At 37.8% G+C, this 19,124-nt stretch overlaps 1 protein-coding gene across 3 annotated transcripts in view; it reads right to left on the reverse strand.

The window, feature by feature from the left end:
- Positions 1-8,741: 8,741 nt before the first annotated feature.
- SINHCAF (SIN3-HDAC complex associated factor) overlaps positions 8,742-19,124 on the reverse strand; it is a 29,457-nt gene continuing 19,074 nt past the window's right edge. For all 3 annotated transcript variants that reach the window (XM_049882799.1, XM_049882798.1, XM_049882797.1), the window contains exons 5-6: positions 14,804-14,954; positions 8,742-10,206 (exon numbers count right to left, since the gene is read on the reverse strand). In XM_049882799.1, the coding sequence (XP_049738756.1) occupies positions 10,047-10,206; positions 14,804-14,954 (311 nt within the window). In that variant the 3' untranslated portion in view covers positions 8,742-10,046. The remainder of the gene's footprint in view (positions 10,207-14,803; positions 14,955-19,124) is intronic.

Genomic DNA, 19,124 nt, shown 5'->3' on the forward strand with positions numbered 1-19,124 from the left:
AAAGTGATCTTGGAGAAGGGGAACACAAGTATGTTTTCTCTCTCCTTTGTGATATTTAAAAAATTTAACTGCAGAAAATGGTAAATATTGGCTTTTAGTTCTTGTTAAAGATTAAGATTATTTTAGTGAAAAGGAAATAGATTCTCTTTAACATTTTAAACATGTCTCTAAGGCCTATATTTGAATTGAAATAATTACTTAGTTGACTGCAGATGAAGCATTGGATTAGCTCCAGTTCTAGCTCCAGTACTAACTAGCTGGGTGACCATTAGGTAAGTTTCTTCATCTGTAAAATGAGAGCACTAAACTGGATGGTCCGGAGTCCCCTGTACTTTTACGACAATAGAACATTTCCAGAATATTATGCGTGACTAGCACCACCTTGTGGACATTCATATAGTAATACGGCTTTCCCCCGCTATCCGAAAGTAGAGCATCTGTGTAAGGCGAAAAAGAGTTACCACTAATTTATAGGAGAAAATGTTCTGAGCATTCCCAGACTCAAAAATTAACCTGCCGAATCATACAAATAACACATAAAACCTAAAATAAAACTTAAAAAAAAGCTAACGTAGAGTAAAAGCAGGAAAGATATGATAAATATACAGCCTATATAAAGTAATTTTTTTTTTTTTATAAAGTAGAAATAATGTACGTACGTTGTAGTTTCACAGACAGTTCAAAGCGATGGCAGCTTGATGCTGAGATGCTGAGTGTAGTTCCCAGGGAAAGAGCTTGCTGCCCGGGCTGTGCGCTGCCTCTTTAACAGCTCCCTGCAAAACAAATGCTGAACGCTATTTTCACTTTTTTGCATTTTTCATCAAAGCGAAAATTCCCGTTGGATTTCTTTCGGTTATCCAAAACAGGTACTAATGCAAGACTTTCATAAAAGCTAAGTGGCATAAAGCGAACTATTGAAAAGCGGGAGATACCTGTGTATGATAAGGAAAGTTACATGGGATAAAAGGATAGAAAAGCTGCTGGTTAAAATACCACAAAGGGTTTAGTTCTTCCCAGAAATGCTACATGGCAGCACTGTCAATAATTCAAAGTTTACTGGGTATAAGTGAAATGGTTTTGGTGCTTCAGAAGAAAATACAAATTATAATATTTAACTGTATTATGACAGATTTCTTCCTTTTGCTTAAAAACCTTTCGTCGTTTTGAAGACTGAGACGCTGGCATACAGAGGATACTCTAGAAACAGTCATGAAGATATCCCTACTGCATCTCCCATCACGGGCTTACTTGGAGAAGAAAAAGTTAAAATAAGACCTGAAATTTGTCTGAACGAGAGTTTTAGAAGCAGTCTCAAGCTGCTAAGGCCAAAAGCGCCCCTGAAGGTGTGTGCTCAGGAGGGAGACTCCTCTTTGGCCCTAGCATAACTGTGGGGAGGAGGCCCATTGCTGTAGAATACAGTGCCGATGCCACTCTTTTGGCATTGTTCTAGGGGGCTAGGCTGGCCACAGCGGACAACTGGCTTGTCTTAAACTAACTTTGGAGATTTTGGCCTTGAGGCTAAGAGGTGTGTTGTACGTTTCAGCATGTTTTATAAATTGATTCCACAGTGCTGATAAAGCACAGCCAAATTTTCCCCTCAAAAATCAACCTGAGAGCCTATCTTGGCCACCCCCTGCATTTCAGCACACTTTTGTGCAGCTTAATTATGTCTGGCAAAGCTTCAGACCCTCTACACAATTTCCCAATCCTGGGATTCATGTGCTGCCAAAGCGTAATAATCTCGTAGTGAATACATTTTCTTCTTTAAGCACAGAAACCTAAGAAAGCTTTAGGGCCTTTTGTTTGTTTGTCTTCTTGTGAACTGTTTAAGACCTTCTCTGTGTTTACCACTATAACTATAGATATATGTTTTCATTCCTACTTTATTCACTTAGACCTTGCTGCTAAAAATTAAAAGTACAAATGATGGAACAAACCTATCACTACGTACCTGCTATTACACGCCAGGCCTTTAATTATGCATATTCCTATTTTATTATTACTAAAATTCTGGTATTATTTCTTTCAGTTTACAAAGGAGGAATGAAGTCAGGGAAAATTTATGAGAGATTATATACACATTAAGTAGCAAAATCAAGATTTGAACAAGTCTTCTGACTCCAATTCCATTGCTTATTCAAATATCCCATGGTAATAAATTAACTAAAAAAAAAAGCTCACATGCCAAACATCACCCCCACCTTTATCCACATCTTTACTTGTAAATGGGAAGCATAAAGAAATCAAGAAACTAAAAATCATATGCAACTAAATGGTGAGAATAAAGCACAACTTCACTAAACTAGGATTCTTAAACAAAGGAATCTAGCCACAAGATTCATTGTCAAGGGTCTGTTTGGAGCACCTAGTAGGGCCTTGAATCTAAGTGTTCAGTGACTACTTGAATAAAAGATCATATAAAAACAGTCATCACACAGTCTCAAAGCATCACTCCACAAATTATTACAAAAGAAAAAAATACATATCTTAAAGTGGAGAGATCTAGCAGGCACTGTCTTAACCAAGTTATAAGTGTTAGCATCACCAGCAGTGGGACAACTTGGCATTATGACCCTCTTAATGTGACGCAGTAAGGGCACTGCATTGTCTATGTTACATGCTTGCCAAAAAGTATAACCCAAACCTGCTAAGAAAACCACCAGATAAATCCAGGATATTAGATTTGACATAAGAGACTTCAAAAATTTCAATATCATGAAAAACAAACCAACAAAAAAGGTGGGGTGGTGGGAGTGTGCTGTTTCAGATTAAAAGAGAAGAGGCATAACCAAATGCATGCATGAACCTTGACTAGATCCTAGATACAGGAAAAAGCTCTAGAAGACATTTTTATGGAATTATTGTTAATCATCTCATGTGTGCCAGTGGGATTGAGGTTATGTAAGAAAATGTTATTCCTAGGAGGTGAATGCTTAAATATTCCTGGGTAAGTTGTCATGGTGTCACAACTTCCTTTAAAATGATTCAGCAAAACAAATTAGATAGAGATGATAGACAGATGATAGATAGCACATGTTGTAAAATGTTAACAATTTGTGACTGTAGGTGAAGGTTATACTATTGTACCACTTCCAACTTTTCCGTATGTTTAAACCTTTTCAAAATTAAAAATATTTTTTAATTCTTGAAACCCATCAACTGTTGGCATAAATTTCAACTCTTCTATGAACACGACTTCTAAAAATACAAAGTTGTAATCAATCAGGTAGTTAATAAACATTTATTTTGTTCCCACTATATGGCAATCAACCACTGTGCTAGGCTCCAGGAGCTATAGAGGTGACAGAACAGACACGGTTTCTGCCTTCATGGGACTAATTTAGCATATTTTTTTACCCTGTGTGTATGTGTGTATGCATGTGTGTGTGTGTGGAGTAAGTATTCGGAAAGACTTCCCTAAGTGGTGCCGAAGCTGAAGCCTGAAAGATACTATTGCCTAGTTAAGGATGGTAGGGAGATGGGTCCGAGGCACCATATGTAAGGGCATCAAGAATGACTGGCATGGCATACTACAGGAATTTAAGATTAGAATGGTTACAGAACAGAATGTCAAGCGGAATGTTGTATGATGAAGCCGAAGAAGGGATTAGGGACCAAATGACATTTTACTCCACGTTAAAGAATGGTCTTAGGACACTGGAAATCATTAAACAATTAAGCAGGCATGTGACATATCCTTATGTTGTTTCAGTCGTTCTGGCTGCTGTATGAAAAACGGATGGAGTGCGGGAAAAAAAGTAGGTTAGAAATCTATTGCTACAGTTCAGGCTAACCATGAGGATGGTTTGACTTGTGGGTAACAGCGGAGACGGAGAGAAATAGATGGCTTTAAGAGGAATTCCAGGGGGTAGAATTGACAACTTAGCAATTGGATAACAGAGATAAAGATGGCAGAGTAAAAGATCCCTGGGTTTTGGCTTGAGTTATTTTCAGATAGGAGAAAATGGGCTTTTGGGGGTGTATGAGGAGGGAAGGGAACTGATAGGTATCTCAGTTTCAGCTACGAGATAATCAAGTGGAAGGAAGTGTTTTAAGACAAGCACATTGGGGTCTAGGAAAGAAGTCTGAGCTCGTACTGGGTATCTTCCATTGCTCCAGGTCCATACTCCACACTGGGGAAGCTGGTCTGAATAGACTATGTCAACAAGATCCCTTGCCTTCTGCTTCTGAAGGGAGTTGGTCATTCTGGAGAGCAAGACAAGGATATTTATTTTTGCTGCCTCTCCCAATCCCCCACCCTTTTTACACAGCCTGTCTCCATTAACCACTCCCTCCTCTCAACCCTTCAGACTGAGTTGTGGGAACAATACCCTAATATCGCTAGCTTCAATGTTATTAGTACCAGGAACTGATGTTCTCTTGGGGTTTCCCTACACACTGCAGACACCTTTGTAAAAAGTCGCTTTTTAAGCTTTCCTCAAATTATACAATTTGAGTACACCATCTATTTTCTGCCAGCATTCTGACTGATTTAAAACTCTAGAGATAGATTTGGGAAAAGTCTTATGTATTTTAGATATTTGGGGTCAAGGGAATGGAAAGTCTGGGAAGATGGTCCAAGATAAAGCCTTGGCTGATAAGCATCTAGTGAGGTAAGAGGAAAACCTGGAGATGATGGTGTTATCAGCCAAGAATGTTTTAAGGAAGGAACTATCAATTTTACCAAGTGTTACTGAGAGGCCGTATGAGTAAAATGTGGGCTTTGGTGACCCTTTTGGTAGGGGCAAAATCAACACTGTAGTGAATTATAAAGGTAGCTGGAGGCGAAGGGAACCCTGCTGGTGTAGTGGTTAAAATCTCTGCTGCTAACCAAAAGGCTGGCAGTTCAAATCCATCAGCTGCTCCTTGAAAACCCTATGGGGCAGTTCTACCCTATCCTATAGGGTTACTATGAGTCAGAATCAACTTGACGGAAGTGGGTTTGGTTTCGCTTTTGGAGGTGAAGAATGCACTCTTTAGCTAAATGAAACTCCAAACAAAACAAAACAAAAAACCCATGACGTAATTGTTCAGGTTCCTATTTCAACTATCGGCAACTTGAAGAATCTTGAGATTTTTATGCATTAATTTTTGAGACTTAAATATAAATGTAAATAAAAACAGCCCTTATTCCTTGCAGTTGCAGAAAACCAACACCTGGACAGGGTAAAGCTAATGTAAGGAAGCTGTAGAAGCGTAGATAATATAAGTTCTAAAACAAAGTAAATTACTTTTTACCCCTTTCAGACACTGAGACAAAGGACGGACTTTGACAAAATCTTTTCAGGCTCTTTCACACTGAAGCCTGCAAGTATGTCCAAGACCCCTCTACTCAACAAGCAGTTTCTAACCAGGGTGTAAGGTATTTGATACCTAAAGCATTCTCATGATTACAATGAGTAACTAGACTCCAGAGCCTGAGAAATTGTTAGACAGAACCCTCCAATCCCTTTGAGAACACGAGCCTGTGAAATTACCTTTGATCCAATTTGGCTTTCTCCCTTTCAAGTTCACTTAACAACACACAAAAATGACTACCAGGGCACCACAATGCTAAATCTGAGGCAACAGAAAACTGTTCTAAGGATACTGAAGAAAGAGGCTCCCTGGATATCTTTAATTCTTTGCTGCAGAACAAACAGTTAAGTTCTGGCTGCCCTGATGAATTCTTAGAATAGCCAGTTGTCTTAACTAAAGCTCCAGGCTATTGTCTCCATGCAAAGACTACACAGAATATATACCCTGAACATCATCAAAATAAAAAACAAAATTTGATTAACGCTCAAAATAAAGGTCAATCTCTACCGCCTTCAGAAAGAAGGGAAGCAGAGACCAGTAAAAGGGTTAACAAAGATGTGCCACTACTAGAGCAGGGACAGGGCCCAGTTTGGAGAGCAAAGACTTTGAAATCAGAAAAGCAAATTTTTCTTCAAGATGTTTAATATTTTGCACAACCACTTACCTGTAAAACTGGTGTGAGGTTTTTTTTTTTTTATTTTGTAGGGTTGCTTAGATGTTTACTAGTACCTAACAAATAGTAGGTATTTCAAAATGGCAGGGAGGTTGAGGGTGAAATTTTTTTTTCTTTACTTGCTATACAAAGCACTTACATTGTAGGGAAAAGAGGCCCAATATTTTAAGGGATTCAAGTAAAAAAAAATTGTGATGCTATAGGAGGCACTTAGGTGGTCCCCATGTTCCTCACTCCCCACCTCTTGGTCTTCATGCCTTTGTGTAATCCCCTTCACTGGAATGTGCTCTGAGAAGGCTCCGTCTTGCTCGCAGACTAGCTCTAGAGACTCTACCTGTTGACGATAAAGGGCCATGTTGAGAAAGCCCACGTGGCAAGGAACGAAGGGCAGCCTCCAATAGCCAGGAAGAAGCCTGGGATCCACAGTCCTATAGCCAAAAGGAAACAAACTAAGCCACAAGCTGGGTAAGCTTGGAAGGAGATTCTTACCAAATCAAGCCTCTAGATGTGAATGCAGTCCAACTGACATCTTCACTGAAGCCTTGAGAACCTAAGCAGAGGTCCCGACTAAGCTGTGCCCAGACTCCATAGCCACAAAAACGGAGGTCATCCGTGTGTGTGTGGTAATGTACTATGCAGCAATAGATAATACAGGTGCTGTCACTTTTCCCCTATCCTATGTTAACTTGACAATTTGTTAATAGCTAGACTAGATTTTTTAGTTAGATGCTGGCAAAATCAGTTGGACTATCCAAAGCAAATTTAAAGACCTAATTATAGTATAAAAAGTAATAAAGCAATTTGTTTTCAAAACTTCATGATATGGATTTTATACCTCTTTGGATCATTCATAATTCTGTAAAATAAGTCAATCAATTTACAGAATAGGAAAAGAGGCTTACAAAGGCCAAATAACTCAAATGGCTAATAAGACGCAGAGCCAGATACTAGAGTCCAGATCTGAACCTTAATATCAAAATCTGCCTTTCTCCAGGAGGGGACAGGAAAGCTAGATGAACGGAAATAGGGAAACCAAGGATGAGAAGGGGAGTGTTGGCACGTTGCAGGGTTGGCAATCAATGTCACAAAACAATACGTGTTTAATTTTTAATGAGAAACTAATTTGCTCTGTAAACCATCTAAAGCACATACACCCAAAAATTATTATCTGTATTTCACAGGTGAGGTGCCATGAATTATCCAAGATCACACATAACTGGAATTTTAATCCAGTTTTCTCCAGCTCCCAAACTGGTGCTCTCTTTTCCCTACAAAAACTAAAAAATCTGCCTTCCTGTGTAACCAACTTTCAATTTTCAGTGATGCTCCCTATGATGTCCATACACAATGAAACCACATCACAGACGTTAAAATACTGGGGATGCTTTAAGTCATAGTATTCACTAGGTTAATTATTGAGCACTGCGGTTAAAATGTCTTTTATTCTAAAATCTTTATTTCTTAGTAAAGAGGATTATTTTCCCTCGTGGCTTGTTATAATACTAAGGGCTTATACTGAATAATGAGGTCATTGGTAGTTCAGTGGTAGAACTCGCCTTCCATGCAGGAGACCTGGGTTTGATCCCCATCGAACGCGCCTCATCGGCCGCCACCACTCATGTGTCAGTCTCTCATGGGAGGCTTGTGTGTTGCCATGATGCTGAACAGGTTTTAACAGAGCGTCCAGACTAAGACTAGGAAGAAAGGCCTGGCGATCTACTAAAAAAAAAAAAACCAGCCAATGAAAACCCTATGGATCACAAAGGTCCGAGCAATATTTAGTTCCATTGTGCGTGGGGTCACCATGAGTCAGGGTCCAATTCCACAGCAGCTAACAACAACATTGAATATTTGTGAGGGCGAAAAACATTAGTTATTCTTACCAAAGACGACTTTTCAAACAAAGCAACAAAAAGCCTTTTATTTTCTAGTAAGACTAAATTTATTCAATACCCTAGTAAAAGTTTTGATTATAAGTATTCAACAGTATAAAAAGTACAAAACAGATTTGTAGATTTCTAATATATTAATACAAAGTGCATGACTACATACAGTAATCCTACAGGCAAAGAGAGGTGGAAGGGGGAAAAGAAGACTGTGGTTGAGGTCTAGTAATAAATAAATAAATACAGAAGTAGAGATGATCCATATTATAGTATATTCTACCACCAATACTGAAGTCAAAATGTACAAAAAAAGAGAAAAATCATTTCAAACAGAACTCAGAAGGAAGATGATAAGGCTGGGACTCTTGTAATGCACCTGAAAGGCTGTGGGAGAGCCGACCCAACTCACTGTGTAGTCTGTGCATATGATGGCATGTAGCATGTACGTTTTTTCCAAAAGAAATATAGAATCTTAAGTTTAGATTATGAACTATAAAACTATAGGATGCCCATAAAAAGTGGCTCACTCCTTAATGATATTTATACTATCCAATTTTTAAAATCCAGTTTTAAAAATAAGCACTGAGTATTGTTACTATAAGGTAGGCAAAATGCTTCTCCCTCATTATGAACAGTCTTAACTGGTGACAGTTTTTTCCTGAACTTGCTGAAAAGAGGCCATGAAAGTACTTTGGTTTGAGTTCAAGTGAGAGGTCCTTAATGAAGATTTCAGAATCGAAGAGATCCACATTCAGGATTTATTTATCACCCAAAATCTCAATGTTCAGAAAGCTGGGCTAAAGATACCAAACCAAAAACCAACCCACTCAGCGCTGACACGCACCTCTTTTCTTTTAGTAGAATTTTACTTTAAATATAGAGTGAAAAAAAAAAAAAACCTAATAGGTTAAAACAAGTCAAACACCTACTCTACACAGATAAAACCTTCACAAAGGTCAACTGAAGTAATCCAGAGCTAAAACTGAATTGTGCAGATTTTCAATGAAGTCACCAAGCAGTCTTCTAACGCAAATAAAAGTCAATTATTTACACACTCAGCAAGTCCTCTAAGAAAGGTGCCCCACGAAGCATTAGCCTTTGTTTTACACCACCTTGAAGACTTGCACATTTTATTTCCGGAAATTGAACGCTTTTAATAGAGTGTGTTCTATCACGTGGTAATGCTTTGGTACCAATTTAGGATTGCTTATCCTAAAAACTTGCCATTTCTCCAAGAGAAGCTTTGATTCTGCTTTAGAAGTTTCATATAAATTAAAATCTTTCTCGAATATTAATATGGAGGGAGGTGAAACTGGATGCAACATATACAGTCAAATTACTTCTCTGTATATTTAGTCAGAGGAGCCTTGGTAGCACAGTGGTTAAAGCACTCAGCTGCTGATCAAAAGGTCAGGGGTTCAAACTCACCAGCCACTCCATGGGAGAAAGATGTTGCAACCGGCTTCTGTAAAGATTTAGACTTGGAAACCCCATGGAGCAGTTCTACTCTGTCCTACAGGGACACTGTAAGTCGGAATCAACTTGACAGCAACGGGTTTGGTTTTGGGCTTATATTTAGCCATTATTTTTTCTCCTTCAAGGTATCTGTACCTAAAAGTTTAGTCTGTCCTGCTTAACATTTCAGTAGTATAGGTTTGAATCATCAGAACATGGGCAAGACCTTAATATTTCAAAATTATTCATAAATACCTCTAGGGGCAACTCCATGTTGCTGAGTTATGAGAAATTTATCATCACGAGGGAAAAGAACTATAGCCAGCCATCTTTAAAAATGCCCCAACCACTGCTTCTCAATATAGAAAGACTAAAACTACAGTTTATTATACAACAAAATCCCAACTCTGTCCCCTGAAATTCCCCTTTTCACTCATTAGAAGGGGATTAAAAAAAAAAAAAAAAAAGACTTAAAGAGCACTTTACAGCAGCATTCAGCTTTCCTATGAAATACTCAGCATCTTAAATATTATGTACACTTTTTTTTTTTTAAGTGAACTAGACACTGGCTTCAAAGTTTGTGGAACTGGGGAGAAAAATAACCCATTCAAAACCATTCTACATATTGTCTTTTGGCAGAATAGCAAGTATCCGAGTTAAAAATAGGAGGGTTATTTTGTTGCATCTTCCTAAAACTTAAATCATTTTTTGTTCCCCTTCTACATAAACCTCAGTCACCACTCCTGAGTGGAGATGGGCAGAGGCTCTGGCCCCTGCTCCTCTGGCTTCTCAGCAGGCTCCTTCTTATTGCTGCAGCACGGCTTGAACAGATGTGTGTCGATGAGGACTTCCCCAAAACGGCCTTTGTAGATAATCCCACAGCATATTTTCTGTCTAAAAGAAAAATAGGGAGAGAAAAAATAAATTAGTCAAACAGAAAAACAGGAATGCAAAAAAAGGGGGAAATCTACTTATGCCTAGTACGACGTGACGAAAAAGATTCTACTTCCACAATCACATCATATGCCAAACAAACAGGTTCCTAAAGTGATTCCAATTAGTTAGGTTATGGAAATTACCCAGGTCCCTTAAAGGATAAACTAGAATTTTATGAAATATTAAAGGGGAAAAAGATATTCTGAGAGACAACACTTTGAGGCTGCTCCAAAAAATTACAACAGAAATATCCATGGATCTCAAACTCTAAAGAAAAAAACATTATCCTTTTCTATAAAGTCCCCTTGTATGCCCTTCCCCAATCTTATCCCAACCCATTCCCTTCCCTGAACTTTATCACCCCCAGTTTTCTTTATAATTCATGGTTTTACACGGCTGCATTTCTAAATGTATTGCTTAGTTATCATATACAAACACCACACACACATAATACCTTTTCATGTCTTGTGCCGTCATGACACCATTTATATTTACATGTCTTATGCATATATCCGAGATATACAATCACACTGTATTCTGTTAATTTTTTTTTTCAACATTAGGTAATTGAGATTCATAGATTTTAATTTATGTACAGAACTCCACTATATAAATATACAATATATTTATACACTCTCCTTTCCATGGACAATTTCTGCTACTGCCAAGCATTGCTGTACACATCCGTGCCTGTGTGTAAAGGTTTTCTCTAGGATTTAATGCTGAGATATATAGGACGGGAACATCTCCAACTTCACCTGAAGAGGTCATTTATCAGTGTGGTTGTAAACATTTGCAATCACAACCAACAGTGGCTCCATATCCTCTCCAACACTGGTATCGAGGGGCTTTAGTTTTTGCCCATCTAGTCAGTGTAAAATGGCAACTCATTGAGATTTTAATTTGTATTTTCTTGATTACTGAAAAGGTAGAACACGTTTTCATTTAATAGGCTATTCAGATTTCTCTTATCTAATATGGTTTTTATGAATGGTGCCCATTTTTCAGTTGGGTTGTGTTCTGGACGTGTGTCAACTTGGCTAGGCCATGGTTCCCAGTATTGTGTGAACAGGCCACCATTTTGTCACCTGATGTGATTTTCCTATGTTTTGTAAACCCTACCTCTATGATGTTAATGAGGCAGAACTAGAGGCAGTTATGTTAATGAGGCAGGATTCAATATACAAGATTAGGTTGTATGTTGATTCAACCTCTTTTGAGATATAAAAGACAGAAGGGAACAGAGAGAGAGGGACCTTCTAATACCAAGAAAGCAGAGCCAGGGGCATTGTGTGTCCTTTGGACACAGGGTCCCTGCGCTGAGATGCTCCTAAACCAGGGGAAGATTGATGACAAGGACCTTCCACCAGAGCCGACGAGAGAGAGACTTCCCGTGGAGCTGGTGCCCTTAATTTGGACTTCCAGCCTCCTAGACTGAGTGAGAATAAATTTCTCTGTTAAAGCATTCACTTGTGGTATTTCTGTTATATAGCAGCACTAGACACCTAACATAGGTTGTCTTCTTTTTTCTTGCAGTTTATGAATTCCAAATAGTAACCCTTTGCTGGAGATGGATATACTTTGCTCTTTATGGTGTGACTGATGAACTTAAAGTTTTTAATTCTAATGTAGTGAAACTTAGTCTTTTATGTCATAAAAAATCCTTTCCGATCCAAAGTCATAAAGATATTCTCTTCTATATTTTATATTTTAACACACCTGTAACCTAGCAACATTTATTCAATAGTCCAATTCTCCCCACTAATCTCTAATACCATGTATCACATATCAACTTTCCATATATGCATGGGCTTGCTTCTAGGCATCTCTATGCCATTCCATTCATTTATTTTTCAAATTCCAAAAACATACCATATCAACTATTATGGTTTCACAAGATGTCTTGATTTCTCCTGGGACAAGTATGCCACATTTTTCTTATTCTTTTAGAAATAATGACTATTTTGGGCTCTTTGCTTTTCCACATAAACCACCTACATAGTGTTTACTATGTACTAGGCGCTAAGTATCACCACCCCACTGCATTGGCTAGGATCTCCTACATAATATTGACTGGAAATGATGATAGTGAACACTCTTGATTTGTTCCTAATGTTAGAGAAAATTATTTAATTTTACAGTCGTGCATCATTTAACGTCCACAATAGGTCCTGTGACATAGGACATTATGCAAAGGTATCTAAATCGTAAGGAACAGCATTCATTGATTTTCCACATTTGTGTTGTTTAATACAGTTTTGTTTCACTTAAAATCGGTAACTTCTACTTTGCCTCTTGCTGCTATCACTAGCACTGGTTTTGCTGTGTTTGGGAGTTATGATGCACTTCACCGTAATATTTTCGAAAGAATAATTAAACAGGTAACGACAGAACACTCAAGAGATGCATGATACATGAGATTGAATGTTACTGCCTATGAGTCAAAGCATATACTTTTATAGCGTAAAGTCTTTATTTGTAAGTAGAGAAAGTTCACCTTAAAATAACAATAAAAATTACAGTACAGTACATACACAAGCCAGTAACATAGGTGTTTATTATGAGTATCAGGACCTACGTATTATAGGTTATATTTGTACTGTACCATTATACGCCTGGCAGCACAATCACTTTGTATACAAGAGACACAAGATACAATTGTGTGGGAAGCTGTTGTATTCGCTATGTCCAGTTATATCCGTTACATCCTGTTCTCCGATAGGGATTTCTGAAGTGTATAATAACTTAAAGGGCCACAGATCCATATGTGGTCAGATGTTGTCCAGATCGACATTATGCAGCACAGGACTGTATAACAATTAAGTATTATGTCAATTGTACTTTCTTGTAAATACCTCTTACCTGGGTAAAGCAGTTCCCTTCTATTTTGTTAAGATTTTGTTTTAAATCTTAAATGTTCAAATTTATCAAACATCTCTCTACCACTAAGATGACAGGCTATTTTCTTCCTTCCTGGAGAGGGTCAAAGGAGCCCTGGTGGTACAGTGGTTAAGCACTGGGCTGCTAACCCACCAGCTGCTCCCTCGGAGAAAGATGTGGCAGTTTGCTTCCATAAAGATTACAGCCTTGAAAACCCTATGGGGCAGTTTCTACTCTGTCCTATAGGGTCACTATGAGTCAGGATCAACTAGATGGCAACGGGTTTAGTTTTTATAGAGGATTAATGTGATAAAAAGCTTGGGGTCTAGGACCTCTTTTATCTTGACCTCGGTGCAAGATTACAATCATTTTTTTCTTGAACTATTTGGAAAACTTGTCTATCCAGGCCTGGATTTCTTTAAAGGAATTATTTTTGGCCCCTGAAATAATTGCTGTATCATGTAATTATTCATTTCTTCTATTTGTTTTTGAGAATTTTGTTTAAAATTTTTTTTCTAGTAATATGTATCTACTTCATCTATATGTTCAAATTTATTGGCACAGAGTTATTTATGATATCCTACAATCTTTTAAATTTCTGCTTTATCTATAGTTAAATCTCCTTTTTCTTTCCTAAAATTGCTTATATGTACCATCTCTTTTCTTGATACTCTTTATCTCTAGTAAGATTTTTTTAAGGGGCCCTGGTGGTACAACGGAAACCCTGGTGGTATAGTGGTTAAGAGCTATGGCTGCTAACCAAAAGGTCATCAGTTTGAATCCACCAGGCGCTCCTTCAAAACTCTACGGGGCAGTTCTTCGTTCTCCTTTCTTCTCAGAATTTCAATCAGTGATTGCTTCCCTTTTGCCTATGGAATTATTTTTGTGGGAGTCTGTTTAGCAGCAAGCTCAATTTTTTTTTTCTTTAGTCAAACTGTCTTTACTATACCCTCTTTCATAAAAAACATCTTTGCTACATATGTGGCTCTAGGTTGAGAGTTGTTACCTCTTGGTCCACTGAAGATATTAATCTGTCCTTTTCTATCTTCCTTTGTTGATGTTGACAAAGCTTTGTGTGTTTGTTGTTTCTCTGAAAATAATGTCTTTATTCTCTCACTGCTTGAAGATCTTGTCTTTCATGTTACATAGTTTTATTATGATATGTCTATGGAGGGACTTTTAAAGTTATTTTGCTTTTAATTTGTTAGGCATCTTAAAATCTGTGATCTAAAAAGTCCTTAAGCACTTTCTCTTTGAATATATCCTCCTTCCTAGTCTATTATCTCTTTATGGACTTTGAGGTTCGAAATTCACTTAGTTTTTGGCTGCTAAGTTTTCCTTATTAACTTACAAAGTGCAATTTTTAAAGATTTTTTTTTTGAGAAATATATTTCTGGCACTTGTCCTTTTTATCAGTGGAAGAGTTTTACTCCATGAGTCTACTCTATAACAGGAAATTTAGGTTTCGTAGTGTGATTTTTTATTTTAAATGAATTCTAACAGAAAGAACATACAAAATCCCAACTCTCTGCTCAATTCCTGCTTAATCCACCTCCAACCATGTGTGCTACTAGCTGTTTGCCAAATGCCATTTAATTGCTAAGGAAGCAGGAAAACAGCTGCCTGCAATTAAGAAGGTTTGCTTGTTAGAGAGGTATTTTCTGTTGCTTTTTACCTTTTCCAGTATGTAAGATCTAAAAAGGAAAAGACTGGTGTTCTGTTAGAGCCAGAAGCCATCTCTGTATCTGAGCCATCATCTGACTGGTTACTGTAACAAGGAGATTGAGCTGGGGAGGCACTTGAGGTGGTACTGTGAGCATCAGAATCTGTAATAAAGAGAAAAAAAATTTCAATTTCATTATATGTAACTGCAACTAAACCTCAGCGTAACTATAAATGAGTTAGCAAAAAAGAATTTATTTTACTTTCTATTCACACTGGTATTTAAACATATTCGTACCAAAGTGTTTCTAAAAAGGGATTCTATGCTTTTACTAAGAGTAGGCATATATTTCCCTACTCCTCCTAATAATAAATACAACTAAAATCCCTGAACATTATATATAGAGCAAACCTAAGAAGACTATGAAAGGTAGAAAGAAGATGGCAGATGGGCTAGGCACCTCAGAACTCAAGGTATGACATGGTAGTGAGTTCCCTGGGTTTTTCTTTTTGCCTCATAAATCCCAGACTTAAGAGTTGAAGAAGCTGGCAACCCAGAAATGCCAAAGAGCCCAGACAAAAAATAAAACCCCCAACAAAAGCCTACTCTCGCCAAAGGACAAGGAAAGGGGTAGAAAACTTTTATTAGGCGACACCCACTCTACTTCAACCAAACACCACGGAAAAACACTGTGGTCCTATCCCCACTTGCCTCAGCAAAGGCAAAGTGGAGATCCTAAATTTCTACCTTTAAAAGCCTGTAACAACGCACTCCAACACTTCCATCAGGGTGGTATCAGAGGCAGTCTAGTGGAGAGTTGAGACCTTCACCATCACCCAGAAATAATGAGGTCAGTCCCATTAGGGTATTAGTGGAGACCATGTGGCGAGTCAGAATTCTCACCCCAACCCACTGGTAAATAGGGATCCCATCCCCCTCATTTGGGGTATTAACAGAGGTTGGAATCTGATTTTAATACCACCTGGCAGTAACAAGGTGGTATGCTCCCTTTCATCTGCTAGAGTGCTGTCCAAAAAAAAACCATTTTAAACATAAAGCTTAGATATGATCCAGAGTCTCATAACATAATATGAAAATGTCCAGGTTTTAATTAAAAAAAAAAACATCATACCACTAATGAAAAAAGATAGATGCCAACACCAAGATGACTGAGATGTTAGAATTATCTGACGAAGATTTTAGTCAGGATATAATGACTTCAGTGAGTAACTACCAACACATCGAAACAAAACACAGAAAGCAACAGCAAAGTAATGGAAAATCTCAGGCAAAAAAAAAAAAAGGACATTATAAAGAAGAACTAAATGGCAATTTTAGAACTGCAAAATACAACACATTAAATAAAAAGTTCAGTGGATAGGCTCAACACCAGAATGGAGAGGACAGAAGAGTCAGTAAACTGGAAATTACTCAATCTGAACAGAGAGAAAGCAATGAACACAGCCTCAGGCACCTATGGGGTTATAACAAAAGATCTAACATTCATGTCATTGGAGTCCTGGAAGAAGAGGAGAAAAAAGGCATGGCTAAAAAAGGGACGAGGGGTCAAAGGAATGGTTGGAAACATGCTAAATTTGACAAGAGACATAAACGTACAGATTCAAGAAGCTGAGCAAACTCCAAACAGGATAAAACCAAAGAAATCCGTATCAAGACACATTATAATTAAACTTCTGAAAACGAAAGACAAAAAAAATCTTCTACGCAATTAAAGAAAAATGATACCTTACCTATAGAGGAAAAATATGAAATGAAGGCAATTCATTAGCTGCATTAGATATCAAACATTAGGTACCAAACATGATTTAATATTTTTGTCCTCTGAAGATTTCATATAAAGTTATAAGCCAGAAAATAAATCTTTTGATTGAGAAGACAGTCACATTAAAAACAAAGCTAAATTTGTTGCCGCCATGTCAATTCCAACACATAGCGACCCTACAGGACAGAGCAGAACTGCCCTATAGGGTTTCCAAGGAGTGGTTGGTGGACTAAAACCTTCAACTTTTTGCTTAGCCGTCATAGCTCTTAATCATACGCCACCAGGGCTCTGTGACAGTCACATAGTCATAGCAATAATATAACAAATCAGGGTGGAGCCTACCACATGTCTTACCTTTAAGCAAAGACTCCACCCCCCCACTTCAGAAAAAGGCAGATAAAGCAATCCTCCAACACAAAGAACCAACCAAATATTTATTAAGTATCTATAAGCATCAAAACCTGTGTTGCATGCTGCATGGTATATAGCTCTTAACTTTTGTATTAACAAAAGTTAACATAAAAATAGCACGAAATTAGGTATCTAAAAGAAAGTACCATTGTTTTTAATGCTAATTTACTTTCAATATATGAATAGCTTTTGACTTCGCTTTAAAAAAAGCCCTCAAGAGTAGCAAGCTTTAAAGGAATAAATCTACTGGAATGCTTAGAAGACTCTCCAAATAATTAACAACAGCAGTCAGCTCTATGCTAATTGGGTAGGAAAGCTAGGTGCTTAATACCTTTGAACTATTCGAAACTGCAGCTATTTGCCCATTTTTTATCTATAAAAATGGCAATTTCATATGGCTTAATCTAATATCTGGGATGACAGGATATCTACAACAACGAAATATATACAAAGACAGCAAGGAAGAAGAAATCTCTTCTAGAACACAGATCTGGAAATTCTCCAGAGAACTGTAATCTTAAGCTTTAAAATCAGGTAGGATTTGGAAAGGGACAAAGGAGTGATCAGATAGCACGCAGTAGGAAGGGTCAATGAGCAAAGTCATGGAAGCACGACACTCTGTTCATGCAGGGAGCTGGCTCAGCCCAAATATGCTCTGTCAGGGAATTTCAACTTTATTCTACACCAGCCAGAAGTCACTATAGACTTTGGGAAGAAAGGTGACATACAAAGAGTGAATGTTTACATAGGAATTTTATTTTGTTTTACAAAACTCTTTTTTACTTGATTATCTCCATTTCTCTGATAAAACAAATTGTGGCTAAGATGTCAAGTGACTCCAGGATAACACATCTATAAGTCACAAAAACTATCTCAAATTCAGGTCTTCAAGCTCTGGGTCCAATGCCTTCACACTACACCACAAAGAAAAGAATGTCTCAGGAAGAGGAATACAGGCCAGGTAGTGCAGGGTGCATGGAAACAAAGATATACTGAGACAGGGAAACCATTTAGTGGATGAAAATAAAAATTCAAATGTCTCAAAACTGTTATGTTGCACACATGTGATAGCAATTCAGAATGTACCTAGGGGGAAAAACCCTGTTTCAGTCTGAGCTTCCAAAACCCACAAATCTTACCAAAGGGACTGACTACTTTCAATCTCCAACCCCTAAAACTTTATCACAAAAATCTAAAATTGCACTGGACATATTCCTTTAGCTAAGGTATAAAGTTCTATATTCCCTTAGCTAAGGCATAAAGTTAATCACTTTCCTTATGATTAAAGAGAACAGCTACTACTGTACATATGAATCATCAATTACCCTACTTTCAACAAGTAGAAGGTAATTATTTCCAAAACGTCCCATTAAAAAAAAAAATCTAATGAAAATGGAGCATAGGGTCAAAGTTACAGATGTGCAGCGGGCGGGGTGTGACAGCTAGTTGGTAGGAAAGCAACTTGTATGATTAAAATACCTACATGTTTCAAGTTATCTAGATATTTTACTATATAAATGTATTAAAATATTTTAGCCAAAGATTAAATATATAATCAGAATAATTTTGCATAGACTGACAACACCCGCTTACTATAGAGTAAAGAGTTAGCAGCAGATCTGGAACGGCTTCTGAGTTCTGTAGCATTGGTTATACTACTCCAGAGACCCACGGTGGCACTGTAGAAACAGCACTGGGTTTTTACGTCAGACAAAACCAAAACAACACCTGTTGTCACGGAGTCAATTCTAACTCCTGGCCACCCTATGTGTGTCAGTTGTTGTTTGGTGCCCTCAAGTAGATTTCTAACCAGCAATCCATGTGACAGAGCAGAACTGCCCCATGGGGTTTTCTTGGCTGCAATCTTTCTGGAAGCAGATTGCCAGGTCTTTCTCCCATGGAGCCCCTGGGTGAGTTTGAACCGCCAACCTTGCAATAAGCAGCCAAGCGCTTAATAGTTTGTACCACCAGGGCTCCTTGCCAAAGCATAACTATCAAATTCAATTCTACCACCTATTATGTGGCCTGGGTCGAGGTTAAATCAGCATTCTGTGCTTCCCATCATAATGTCCGAAATGGAGATTGGTTTGTTGTGTGAAATAATTGAGATAATTGCTGTAAAGTGCTTGGTTGTTGCTT

This window comes from Elephas maximus, chromosome 4 (genome assembly GCF_024166365.1).
Source record: "Elephas maximus indicus isolate mEleMax1 chromosome 4, mEleMax1 primary haplotype, whole genome shotgun sequence".
NCBI lineage: Eukaryota > Metazoa > Chordata > Mammalia > Proboscidea > Elephantidae > Elephas > Elephas maximus.